At 37.3% G+C, this 13954-nt stretch overlaps 1 protein-coding gene and 1 long non-coding RNA gene across 2 annotated transcripts in view; both read right to left on the reverse strand.

Annotated features, from left to right (window-relative positions):
• Nucleotides 1-3248: 3248 nt before the first annotated feature.
• Nucleotides 3249-8420, reverse strand: LOC108877871 (uncharacterized). The gene is made up of 5 exons (XR_001960159.2): nt 8090-8420; nt 5644-5707; nt 5092-5189; nt 4301-4360; nt 3249-3712 (listed from the first exon to the last, which is right to left on the reverse strand). It is a non-coding gene; the product is annotated as an uncharacterized LOC108877871 (long non-coding RNA).
• A 1675-nt stretch (nt 8421-10095) lies between these two features.
• LOC108877908 (cyclin-dependent kinase 17-like) overlaps nt 10096-13954 on the reverse strand; it is a 38025-nt gene continuing 34166 nt past the window's right edge. The window contains 1 exon segment of the mRNA XM_018668137.2: nt 10096-13103. Coding sequence (XP_018523653.1) covers nt 13066-13103 — 38 coding nt within the window. The 3' untranslated portion in view covers nt 10096-13065.

Consider the following 13954-nt stretch of genomic DNA (forward strand, 5'->3'; position numbering starts at 1 on the left):
ATCCACTTCAAATGTAATAAAACATGCCCCTGACTCATTTTTAGGTGAAAAATCTGGAGCTGAAATTTTGACATTTTTCACTCCAAACGATGACCCGCCGCCTGTCGCGGATATCAAAAATTGTGGTGTCAAGTTTTTCAAAGAATTCACTCAAAACCTGTCCAAATCCACTTCAAATGTAATAAAACATGCCCCTGACTCATTTTCACATGCCCCTGACTCATTTTTAGGTGAAAAATCTGGAGCTGAAATTTTGACATTTTTCACTCCAAACGATGACCCGCCGCCTGTCGCCGATATCAAAAATTGTGGTGTCAAGTTTTTCAAAGAATTCACTCAAAACCTGTCCGAATCCACTTCAAATGTAATAAAACATGCCCCTGACTCATTTTTAGGTGAAAAATCTGGAGCTGAAATTTTGACATTTTTCACTCCAAACGATGACCCGCCGCCTGTCGCCGATATCAAAAATTGTGGTGTCAAGTTTTTCAAAGAATTCACTCAAAACCTGTCCAAATCCACTTCAAATGTAATAAAACATGCCCCTGACTCATTTTTAGGTGAAAAATCTGGAGCTGAAATTTTGACATTTTTCACTCCAAACGATGACCCGCCGCCTGTCGCGGATATCAAAAATTGTGGTGTCAAGTTTTTCAAAGAATTCACTCAAAACCTGTCCAAATCCACTTCAAATGTAATAAAACATGCCCCTGACTCATTTTTAGGTGAAAAATCTGGAGCTGAAATTTTGACATTTTTCACTCCAAACGATGACCCGCCGCCTGTCGCCGATATCAAAAATTGTGGTGTCAAGTTTTTCAAAGAATTCACTCAAAACCTGTCCAAATCCACTTCAAATGTAATAAAACATGCCCCTGACTCATTTTTAGGTGAAAAATCTGGAGCTGAAATTTTGACATTTTTCACTCCAAACGATGACCCGCCGCCTGTCGCCGATATCAAAAATTGTGGTGTCAAGTTTTTCAAAGAATTCACTCAAAACCTGTCCAAATCCACTTCAAATGTAATAAAACATGCCCCCTGACTCATTTTTAGGTGAAAAATCTGGAGCTGAAATTTTGACATTTTTCACTCCAAACGATGACCCGCCGCCTGTCGCCGATATCAAAAATTGTGGTGTCAAGTTTTTCAAAGAATTCACTCAAAACCTGTCCAAATCCACTTCAAATGTAATAAAACATGCCCCTGACTCATTTTTAGGTGAAAAATCTGGAGCTGAAATTTTGACATTTTTCACTCCAAACGATGACCCGCCGCCTGTCGCGGATATCAAAAATTGTGGTGTCAAGTTTTTCAAAGAATTCACTCAAAACCTGTCCAAATCCACTTCAAATGTAATAAAACATGCCCCTGACTCATTTTTAGGTGAAAAATCTGGAGCTGAAATTTTGACATTTTTCACTCCAAACGATGACCCGCCGCCTGTCGCCGATATCAAAAATTGTGGTGTCAAGTTTTTCAAAGAATTCACTCAAAACCTGTCCAAATCCACTTCAAATGTAATAAAACATGCCCCTGACTCATTTTTAGGTGAAAAATCTGGAGCTGAAATTTTGACATTTTTCACTCCAAACGATGACCCGCCGCCTGTCGCCGATATCAAAAATTGTGGTGTCAAGTTTTTCAAAGAATTCACTCAAAACCTGTCCAAATCCACTTCAAATGTAATAAAACATGCCCCTGACTCATTTTCACATGCCCCTGACTCATTTTTAGGTGAAAAATCTGGAGCTGAAATTTTGACATTTTTCACTCCAAACGATGACCCGCCGCCTGTCGCTGATATCAAAAATTGTGGTGTCAAGTTTTTCAAAGAATTCACTCAAAACCTGTCCGAATCCACTTCAAATGTAATAAAACATGCCCCTGACTCATTTTTAGGTGAAAAATCTGGAGCTGAAATTTTGACATTTTTCACTCCAAACGATGACCCGCCGCCTGTCGCGGATATCAAAAATTGTGGTGTCAAGTTTTTCAAAGAATTCACTCAAAACCTGTCCAAATCCACTTCAAATGTAATAAAACATGCCCCTGACTCATTTTTAGGTGAAAAATCTGGAGCTGAAATTTTGACATTTTTCACTCCAAACGATGACCCGCCGCCTGTCGCCGATATCAAAAATTGTGGTGTCAAGTTTTTCAAAGAATTCACTCAAAACCTGTCCGAATCCACTTCAAATGTAATAAAACATGCCCCTGACTCATTTTTAGGTGAAAAATCTGGAGCTGAAATTTTGACATTTTTCACTCCAAACGATGACCCGCCGCCTGTCGCCGATATCAAAAATTGTGGTGTCAAGTTTTTCAAAGAATTCACTCAAAACCTGTCCAAATCCACTTCAAATGTAATAAAACATGCCCCTGACTCATTTTTAGGTGAAAAATCTGGAGCTGAAATTTTGACATTTTTCACTCCAAACGATGACCCGCCGCCTGTCGCCGATATCAAAAATTGTGGTGTCAAGTTTTTCAAAGAATTCACTCAAAACCTGTCCAAATCCACTTCAAATGTAATAAAACATGCCCCTGACTCATTTTCACATGCCCCTGACTCATTTTTAGGTGAAAAATCTGGAGCTGAAATTTTGACATTTTTCACTCCAAACGATGACCCGCCGCCTGTCGCCGATATCAAAAATTGTGGTGTCAAGTTTTTCAAAGAATTCACTCAAAACCTGTCCAAATCCACTTCAAATGTAATAAAACATGCCCCTGACTCATTTTTAGGTGAAAAATCTGGAGTACACAAGGCATCACAAAAGAAACATTACTAAAAGTAAAATGACTTTGTAATGCATCAAAATAAAAAATATGTGGAACATAGTAAGACTTATTAAAGTATAAAAAATATAGTAAACATCAAAAAATGTCAGTGTATTAAAGCAACCAAAAAAGTAAAAAAAATACATAGTACACTAAGGCACAGAAAATCATCAGAAAAAATCATAATACAGTCAAAAACAGTAAAAAAAAATTAAATGTCCATGTATAGTAAGGGCTCAAAAACAGTCAAAGCAATGTCATAGTATAGTAAGGCTTCAAAAATGGTTAAAAAACGTCATACCTTAACTTTTGAGTTGAGTTTCTCATATTAAAAGTGAAAGTTTGTAATGTAGAAATGCCAAATATTGTCTACTTGCTGCAATTAACGTGTACAATTAAGGCTAAAAATATTCACTTTCATACGATATCAAACAGACTGGCAAAATATTCTGTGTTCAGAAGTATTTATTTGAGTAAAGAAAATCCTTTATCAGTCCCACAGTGTGAAAATTCAGGGTTGCAACAGCAAAAATAGAAAAGGGCATTATATATACAATAATATATAAATATTAAACAATATGAACAGTATGAAAAGGAGTATGTTCACAGTAATAGATTGTATTTGAGTGCTGATAGTGCACTGTTCGAAATAGCAAAATTTCAAAATTAAAATCTGACCTAACCCACAATCACGCAGCGTAGTGTGTGAATGTGTATCTGTGGAAAACAAAAGTAAGATGGCTACTTTAAGTTCTTTTGTCTTAAGCCACATGTCATAGTACAGTAAGACATCAAAAACTGACAAAAAAAACATTTCAAAAAATGTCAGAATAGTATGTCATGAAAATATTTTGAATTACTGATCAGTTTCTGTGATTAACACATGTTCTTGTCTCTGCAGGAGGAGAAGACGACAGCAGCTGAAGACCTGCAGTGGATGAAAAGAAAAACACTTTGTTTTTTTCTACCATCTATAATGTAGTCATGGGCACTAGACATGGGACTAAACACCTGTGAGAACATTCAACTGGTTATGATACAATTATTTAATTAACAATTGTACCACAAGCAGTTAAATGATCACAAAGATGCTTAGTAGAAATGTTCATCTTTGGAAAATGTGCTCATAACTACGTTGACCCTAACTCTAACAAGTGTTTTCTTGTGGTCAAATGTATTTTAAAATGATTTCATACTTACTTTTTTAGAACTATTAAGGTTTTAAATTTATTTTTTAGACAAATGTTTTGAAGGTTGGTTTTATACTTCATATTTAAAGGTTTTCAATTTACCAATGTATTTAAAAGTTATTCTGAGCTAAGGTTTTATATTTTCTGTTAAATATATAGTTTTCCATACTTACTTTTTGCAGCTACATTGTTGAAAAATACTAATTAATACTAATTACAGCTGATCAGTTACAGCAGCTTTAATTTGTTGCTATTTGTTCCAGACAAGTGTCAAACTGCAGCTGAGATAATGACAGAGTCACTGAAAAGAATAAACTAACACTGACCTTCTGGAAATGTCTTCACGTCTGTCTCTTCTCTGTGATTTAATGGTTCAAGTTTGAATTCTGTGGAGAAAAACACAACAAACATTAATATAAAGATGTGACTTCACATATCAAAATAAAAGCACAGAGTTTCTGGGTGTTGAACTTCAAACTGTCAAAAGACAGAGAAGTAAAAGACACTAAATCTACAAAGAAGCCAGAGTGTGGACTAACTGGTTCTGGACTAATCAGAACTAGTCCAAGAGTTAAATTTGCTTTATACACAAAGACAGAAGAAGCTGCTCTGACTGGAGAACTGACTTCACCAGCTCCTGATATTCACAGAACAGCAGTGGATGGAAATGTTTTTTCTCCAAAGTCAGATCAAATTTTGAACTAAATTTGGTTGATAGAAGACACAATGAAGCAAAATGACCATTTCCAGTGTGACACTGAACTGAATAAGTTCATCACATTTTTATGTTAAGATGTTTACTAATGAGAAAGATGAAGAGAGAGAGGGAGAAAGTGGAGATCACAGTAAGCAAAGGTCCAATTATCAGTTAGTTCTAAAGATGATGTTGCCAGATTTTCCTGTGGTGTGAGGAGTGTTCAGAGGGAGAGAGAAAGGGGGGGTCTAAATTCTTCATTTTCTTTGAACAATATATTCATGAACTATGTAAATAAACTTAAGTAATGATTTGTCTTTTTGAGACACAAACTATTCAGACTTCAGATCAATTACTGAACATTTGTAATTTAATGTCAGTTCTCTGTGTTGAACAGCTGATGTGAGGCTGTTTGTGAATTACCTGGAGGCCTCTGTCCTGGTCTCAAAGAACTACTTTATTGTACGAAGACTCTGTGATCGTGGATGACGTCTCTGTGATTGTGAATGAAGTGGTGACACCTGGAGGAAATAAAAAGAGAAATACACAAAGGAAAATGATCAGTACACTATTACCTATTCCTCATCAACAGTTTAACCCCAAAACGGATAAATATTCAACATTATAGCTGAACCAGAACATTATCCAAACATTAGAGGAGTTTCTCAGAAAATGGGCTGTTTCCTGTCACATATGACAAGAAAAAGCATCATATCTTTAGCAATCAATAACAATAAATATTTGGGAAAAAATAACTACAATGATTATCTTAAATCTTTATATTATACTTCAGTCCACAGGCAAAAAATTAACTGACAACTATTTTGAGTTTTATATAACTAGTACTATTTTCTGACAATTTCATAGACATGATTAATCAGTTATTATCATATTCAATACTAAACTCATTAAATACCAAAGATTTAAACAACAACACTCTCATCAACACTGGGTGGGTAAATCTTGGACAAATACCTGTTTGGTCTGTAAGGTGAAAGCTGCTGTTTCTGTCCAGGTTGCAGCAGCTGAACGAGTAAACCTGGAAAACACAAGTACAACATTTGAAAAACAAATAACCTCATTTACAAAGAAAAGTTCACCTTCAAAACCTAAAACGGTGTAGAAAAAGACAACACTGAAAACTAAACACTAGAATCTTGACACTTTGAGCTTTGAGGAGAACAAATTAATTATGTCACTAGAATCACTTGATCACAGAGAGAAGGGCAATAGGGCTGCAACAAAGAATCGATAAAATCGATAAAAATCGATTATTAAAAGCATTGGCAATGAATTTCATTATCGATTCGTTGTGTCGCGCGATTTATGCATCACTCACCATGTCGCGGAGCCGTTTACTTCACCTGCTGAGCTTTGTCAATGCTGGCTGACTGAAATAAAGTTAAAAACAAAAAGAAAAAAAGAAAAAAAAAGACTCCACCTGCAGAGCGAGTTGAACAGAGCGTTTGTTCCGTTTTAAAGTGAGGAAACGTAACGTTAGTCTCTCTGGTAGCTCGCCTGATGCTAGCGTTTGCTTGTTAGCTGATTAATGACAGTGATAGGGCACGTGTGTGTGTGATATGTTTTATTTCAGTTTAATCAGCTTAAACAGGGTTTAAATGTGCTTTATAGATCAATTTAACTTGCGCATAATGGTGGTAATAATTTAAAGATTAAGACTCAAGTTTTAATTTTCAGTCATAAAGTCTGAGTGAAGACACTAGTCTATATTGGAGTGAGGAGTGAGGCAGGATGAATTGCATTTAGACATGGGTTAAAGTAACTTATTACATCTACTCAAATTTGTGTAATGAAGTATTTTTTATGGTACTTGTACTTTATATATATGTGTGTATGTGTGTGTGTGCGTATGTGTTTTGTGTTTTGCTCTTTGGGCTACTTACTTGCCTTAACCTAATACTGCAAATAAAACAAGGTAATTGTTGAGTTGTTGTAAATTGTGCTATAATACATACTCATACTATACTATCTTTCTCATTTCATTAGAAAACAGCAAACAATGACAGGCTTCATGATGAGAAAGACATCTTGTACGCCACAGCAAGCAGCTGTCTTGACTGAGAGCATCCTTAACATGATCGTCAAATGTTAATGTTGAAACAAATCCTGTTACTGGGTTTTCTGATTTGCATTTCTTTATTTATCATTTATTTATTGTTCCAACAGCTCAGGTCCCTTAAACAACAAAAATGTGTCTTTTTTGCACTTTATAAAAAGAAGTAGCCTACATATTTTGCAGGTGTATAGCATACATTTGTATGTATTTTTGTGTACATTTAGTGTTTTACTGAAGCTGTTTGACTAACATTTAGATTTTTGATTTAATATTATTTTAACAGAATATTCAAGCAGCAGCCTGTTGTTTGTGCACTTATTTGTTCTGTCAGTCCAAATCTTCTATTTCTGAATAAAGAGGCGGAAATTAAAAATGTGTTTTTTTTTAATCCGATTCATCGAATAATCGAAAAAATAATCAGCCCTAAAAGGCAATTTTTAAAATGTTTTTATAATAACTTCTAACAGTAATCTCATACATTGTGACCTACTCTTGAGGCTTAAAACTTAATAGCACGGAGTTAAAATCTAGTTTTCAAGCTTGTATTTAACAAAAACTGAGCTCAATAAAGTCTCAAGTCTCCACGAACAAATTTCTAATCCATAATGTACACAACAGGGGATCAATGGATGTCTATGGACAGATTACCACCACAACACTACAAAGACAAAACGACAGAGGCACAAAACTGAGTCGCGAAATGATCACAATGAGATGCTTAACTGCCACACTGAAACACAAAAGAAAGGTTAAACGACCTGGGACAGACACAAAACTACAACTGCACAATACGATGTAAAATGACCACAAAGAAGCTGAGCATAAGTAGATGTTGCCAGCTAGAGACGCAATACCACCACAGATAGACACAACATGATCCCATCGACATGATAATTCGCCAGAAACCGACTTAAAATGACCAAAATTGAGCACAAAATCACAAAGAAGCAGTAAAATGTCTGCAAGGTTATTGTAAAGAGCTGCAAGCAGAGTTGTAAACAAACAAACTAAACAGTTACCACCCTCCACAACTCATGTCAGGGACGCTTTAGTCACAGAAACACAAACACACTTTAACCCACACAAATAAAAACGACGCCAAAAAGGAAAAAGCCCCAAAGGCAGATAAGGCTAATGCTAACGCTCGACTCTAATGCTAATGCTCACCACTAATGCTAATGCTAACACCCAGGTGTAAAACAGCCGGGTAGAGACGCAGAATGATATAAAATGACCACAAATGGCCACAAACCAGCGATAACGACATGATAAAACACCATAAAATTAAAACACCATAAACGAAGGTAAAATGACCATGCTAACGCTAGCCGCTTATTGCCTTACCTTTGCGCCGCAGGTGTATTCACTCCAGTCTCACTCGCGTTCGACAAAAAAGCAGCTACAAAAAATCTGCTCCAGAGGTTGTTTTAGCATCCAGGCTTCTTCTATGAAGACGTTTTCTCACAGTACTGACAAACCGGAGCACGTCTTCAAACTTGGTTTAAATATGTTTTCCAACTTCCTTTCTCCGCTTCTCTGCGCTCCTCCCAAAAGATCGTGGCCAATGAGGAGACACGTCTTGACCAATGACGACATGACGTCAGCTAACGTTGGCAGAAAAACGCTGATACAGTCGCAATAGACTGCATATAAAAAGATAAGACGCTGCACAGAGGTGTTATATATTACTCTTGGTAATTTTTTAATAAGGCTAACTTTCAATTTTGTAAATATTGGCTATGGTGTTAAGTCCAAATTTCGAGAATTAGGCTGATCTAATTTAGAAACTATGTTGTGGTGTTAATTGTTAAAATCTGGATGAGGAATCTTTTATGTTATTTTTCCATCTTTATTTTTCAGTTTCCCCCCTGAGGGATTGCCAGCTTATCATGGTCAGGGGGTTTGTGTGCCTCAGTGACCCTAGGAGCTATTCCAGCAGAGGCTTAGTCTTCAGGTGGGACACCCAAGTTGTCATAGGGTAGAGGCCTGACAAAGTGTAATCCACTTCTCCAGGTTGGGGGTTGGATACATAGTTAATGACCCAGTTCCCATATATACCTGCCTAGAACTGGCCCTGGTAGCAAAGTGCCCCACTGTGATAAATACTAACTTAGTCAGTTCACTTAGTATGCCATTACCCAAGTTAAAGTTACCATAATCAACAATATAATGGAGCACATCACAAACATGTAAACAATGTAAACAAATCAACAATTAAGGAGACACACTGCGGTATGTTAGGTTGGATATTTCGACATTCACTCCAGATATTCCGATAAAATATAAGAGACACCAAACCCTAATAAAACGAGGTGTGTCTACATTGTCCAGGGTTGTAATTTAATTTGGCATTAGTGAGGAGTCACTGGCAAATCAGCTAATAAGGAGAAAACATAGCTACATGTGAGTGGACATAGTTGCACTCGGCAAAACACTGTCGTTAGCCAGCGTTAGTTATTGTAACAGTGTATTGTTGCCCACTTACAGGGGTATGTGCTCCAAAACTGCAAAGAAAAAACAGTAACTTATTTTTTAGTAACTTAATTAGCCGATAAAGGAAACACTGACCTACATAAACATTACCCCTGAGGACGTGGTCACTGCACGAGCATTAGGCCTACCCATCTTGCTTTTTCCTCCATATCAACAACTACTTTTGGTCCCTGATCAAAGCTTCTCATGATTGACTGAGCAACTGTAATTGACACAGACATTTAAAGGGCTTGTGATTGGGCTTCCTATATTTAGCCTCCAGCACTCCACATGTTCACACTGTGTCTGAAGTTGTCACAACTTTGCATGTATTTTGACAATAAAGACAACTCCTTAGTTTTGACCTCTTTCATGGATATGATGAATTATTCTTTTAGATTTGAGGACTGTCGATTCAAAATTTTAGAGATTAAATGAAAATGAAAATGAATGATAATGCTTGGACACTTTTATTCTGTATATGGATACCTTTAAAACGTCTCTATAGTGCAAGCAAGCTTCCTTCTCTTATAGTCAGTACCTGAATTATTTGGCTTACATACATTATAGTATACATTTAAGTGAACACATAGCCTATAAAACATACTCAAAAGTGTAAATGAAATCTGTAATTGAAGATGAATTTTCTGAATTCCAGCTTGAGTTAAATATCAAATTAGACAGGTTTTAAAACGTTCTTTTTGCAAAAGTAAACATTTGTTCTGTGGAGATACATATTTATTCCAAAATAGTCAAGAAATTCAAATTAGCATTTGCAACAAACTGCTGAAGCCCTGTAACATCGAACAGGCATATACAGCATCTGTAGCACACCTCATAGCAACAGAGTTTCAAAGGATTTGTGACAAGAAAAAAAGTACTTACATGATTTTTATTTTTTATTAGGTGTACACATCCCCTTTGCTTCTTAAGGTCTGTGCTCAAACATGGTACACACCCTTCACACACACAATCAGATCTCTGTCACCTTTATATGACCTTTATGGCTTTCATTGTTAAAAATCAAAGTTATCAGTGTGTTATACTCCTTTGCAATGTGATACTTCACTCCAGCCTTTTGGATCCAGCATGTTAAACAGCAAAAAATAATAAACCTGTCATCACTTTAGTCAAGTCTCACAGTTTGATCATTCACAGTCATATCCCCCTCTCTAAATAAACACAAATGCAATCATACTCATCCTATTACCTTGGCTTTTTATTGATTACAGAAATATTGCTATGACTTTCATTAAAGAAAAGAGAAAAAAAGCCAGAATGTGAATAGCTGTATCAAACCTGTACACTTTTGTATATACAGATTGAGGGATAATCTATGTACATGCTACATACTGTCACACTCTGGGTAATTAAGTAGTCCTTCTGACAGGCAGAGACGTGGGATCACTTCACACTTTTCTGAATCCATTTCGAGAAAAAGCCACAGAAGCGACCCGAGGTTGGTGCCTGGGGAGCAGGAGACTCTAAATCTACACCCTCTAAGCCATCTCATAGGTACAGTACATGTTGACATATCAACTGATTGGTGTGTGAAACAGTTGTGTGCTTGAACACCTGGTGCTTGGAGGATTGATTTTGGTCCTGTTGTTTCTGGCAGCCTGTAACAATAACAGCATGAAACAACAGTGTGTCTGAGTGCTTCAAGTCCTGCTAAATACTCAAGAGGCTTTGGTGCCCAGTTAGACGGGCTACATGACAGTTTTTACTGTACTGTATACCTTGAGGTTGAGTCAGACTTGTCGTACAAGCTATCTGGTCCCAATTCTGGCAGCACATCACATTGTTGCTGAATACTGTGTTGTAATTGTCGTCATCTATATTTAAGGTACACTCTTCACACTCACTGAGGAGCCAGTTACAGGTTAATGTGGTGTTTGTTGTGGAAAAAAAAATCATGTAATAAGATCATGTCCCATGCTAAATTTAAACCAACTGGAGGTATAACTTTTCCAGCAGCAGCTATTTCACATACCAATTGAAAACATCTGCGCGTTTAGTACACAAACATGCTTTAAGAGATGACGAGTAAAGACGTGGGTAAGGTAGTCTCCGAACAACAACATTACAGTCAAACTCACAGAGAATGAATAACACAGAGGACTGACAGGTTGATGCTGAGAAATGATTCTTCTTCACATACAGTTTTGAAACAGCTTTGCAAAGGGTTTTCAGGCCATGTTCAACGCACTCTGCTCTACTGAGGTTGGGGGACATACAAGACCAGCTGTACCTCACAGCATCCACAAAACGACACTAGCAATAAGTCCTGAGCTCAAGGAATGTGCAACACGTCCCCAGGCAGTCGCCAACTGTTCCAGTGGGAACACAGTAAAGACTGAGAACAGCGTCCTGGAATTATCATTGCTTCTGACAAGTAAAAAGTATGATCATATATACAGATAAAAAAAAAAGAAAGAAAAAAAGAGTAATAATAAAAGCTTGTGGAGTCACGCAGGAGAAGGTGGGCTTATTGAATGGTCTTAGTCATGATCTAAAGAGGTAAAATCAGGTGCAGAGAGAACATCAACATCAACACCTGTACAACACACAACGAATCAAGACAATGTCTGAGTCAAGGCAAAAGAGGAAGGGGGTGTCTAAGAATAAGCAGGTGAGGATTTGTACACTTCCTTTACCTCTCTGTCCTTCAGTGTTGTCCCTCGTGTACTGAAACAGAAGCGTCAGCGTAGTGTTCTTTACAGCAAGTGTATGACAAATGCAATTATTGTCTACTACTGGTTTGTGAGTCGCAGAGTGCTTATTAAATTGTAGTGTGGTGGTATCCGATACATCTGTCCATTTCCCTATGGTTAGTGAGTTGTAGTTTCTTTTTTTTTTTGGTTCATTATTTTGATTCTTCTTCATTTTAGTAATCTAGCGTGTACTTTACATCCTACTCTGCTTGAGAGACTGATGAGGTAACATAATGACGACCACCCTGACCTCGACTGGACAATAAGGTGCTAAAGTTTATCTCTGTAAACTCCAATGATCTACACACTCTTAACTTTCAAATGAACTTTCAAGTGTGTGTGTTTATGTTTATGTATTTAAGGGTGATATAGAAAGATAGAGGATAAGAGAGAGAGAGAGAAATGTATATATGTGTGTGTGTGTGTGTGTGTGTGTTATTTTTAAAGATCATGTAATAAAGGGCCAAGAGGTTAGGCGAGGGTCTAGGGCTGAGGTGCAATATTCAGAGTTTGGATTCAGGCTGAGGCGTGTTATGAAAAAGCGGAGTTCTACAGCTCAGTCTCTTTATGTACAACAACAGTCCGAGACATAAACGAAAAATAATCATGAAAGAGAGCGACAGGGTTCCTCTCTCTTTCCTTGTCTTTGAATTGTGTCCACGTTCATTCCTTCTTCTTCCTCACAGCTCACTGATGCAGCAAGTTCTGTTCAAAAACCCAAAGTCAGCACACATCCTAAACGCTGACCTCTTCTGGACAGCGGCGGTAGCAGCAGCAAGGAGAATCTTGTACTCTCCCACTTTTCTTCCAGCATCACGCATGTATCTCACTTTGAATTTTTCTGTCTTTAGGGTTGAACTGAGTCTTTATTTTTATTATAGTCAAGTATGAATTCTTCAGCCTTAGTTGTGTGTGGTTTTGTTTTCATTTTGTTGTGTGTGTGTGTGTGTGTGTGTATATATGTTTTCTTCTTTTTTTTTTTGTGTGTGTGTGTGTGTGTGTGTGTGTGTGTGTGTGTATGTGGCAGGGTGTGTGTTGCTCCTTCAGTGTGTGTGTGGCAGGGTCAGTGAATGTATGTCTGACAGGACAGCTCCACGTGTCACTGTCCTCCTCACCTCAGCGCCCCCGCCAGCACTAAAACAACACACTCTGCCTCCTGCTCTTCCCCTGGACTGAGAGAGAGACAGAGAGAGAGAGAAACCGAGAGTGAGACAGACAGATGTGAAACAAAGGTTTGGATTTGATTTGGACACCCAAACACACACACCACCACACACCTGCAAATTTCACTCCATGCCAGCAACACAAAATATACACTATAGGGCCAAAAGCATTGGGTTTCCATGAGGCCGGAACTAACAATTATTTTCAGTATCGATTAATAAACCAGCATATCTGTTCATCATTTCATCAGAATACTGTGACCCATATTATATTTACATATTGTAATATTTACTTTAATATAATGTAAGACAATTGAAAGCAGCAAATTTTCACATTTGAGATGCTGTGATCATCAAACATTTAATAAACACAGTTTTCCGTTGATCGACTAATTGGTAATTAATTAGAAATGGGCATTGAAAAGCTGCCATGACAATTTCTTTGCACCGAATTTTGGAACCTGGCGACAAGGACATAGTTAACTTTCAGGGCACTGAGATCATGACCTCAGCATATTCTTCTGGGAATCCAAACAATTGGGATGTCCTGGTGGCTTAAGGAAATAGTCAAATACTGCCCCCACCCCCTCCCTGTCATGTAAAAGAAAAAGATTCCTTCCCCAAACTGTTGCCACAAAGTTTAAAGCACATTACTGTCTAAAGGCCCTGGACCAAAAGTACATTAAAGTGTATAGCCTGCTTCTTTTGACCATATAGTGTATCTGCAGCATTATCACTACCAGGAAAACGTTTGGATAATATAATTCTATAATCTATTACAGTGTGAGTGTAATCTAGTTGAAGCTGAAGCCAAATCATACTTACCAGTAACTGTAACACACTGCAGTAAAACAAAAAGC

The sequence above is a fragment of the Lates calcarifer genome, linkage group LG6, assembly GCF_001640805.2.
Source record: "Lates calcarifer isolate ASB-BC8 linkage group LG6, TLL_Latcal_v3, whole genome shotgun sequence".
In the NCBI taxonomy this organism is placed as follows: Eukaryota; Metazoa; Chordata; class Actinopteri; family Centropomidae; genus Lates; species Lates calcarifer.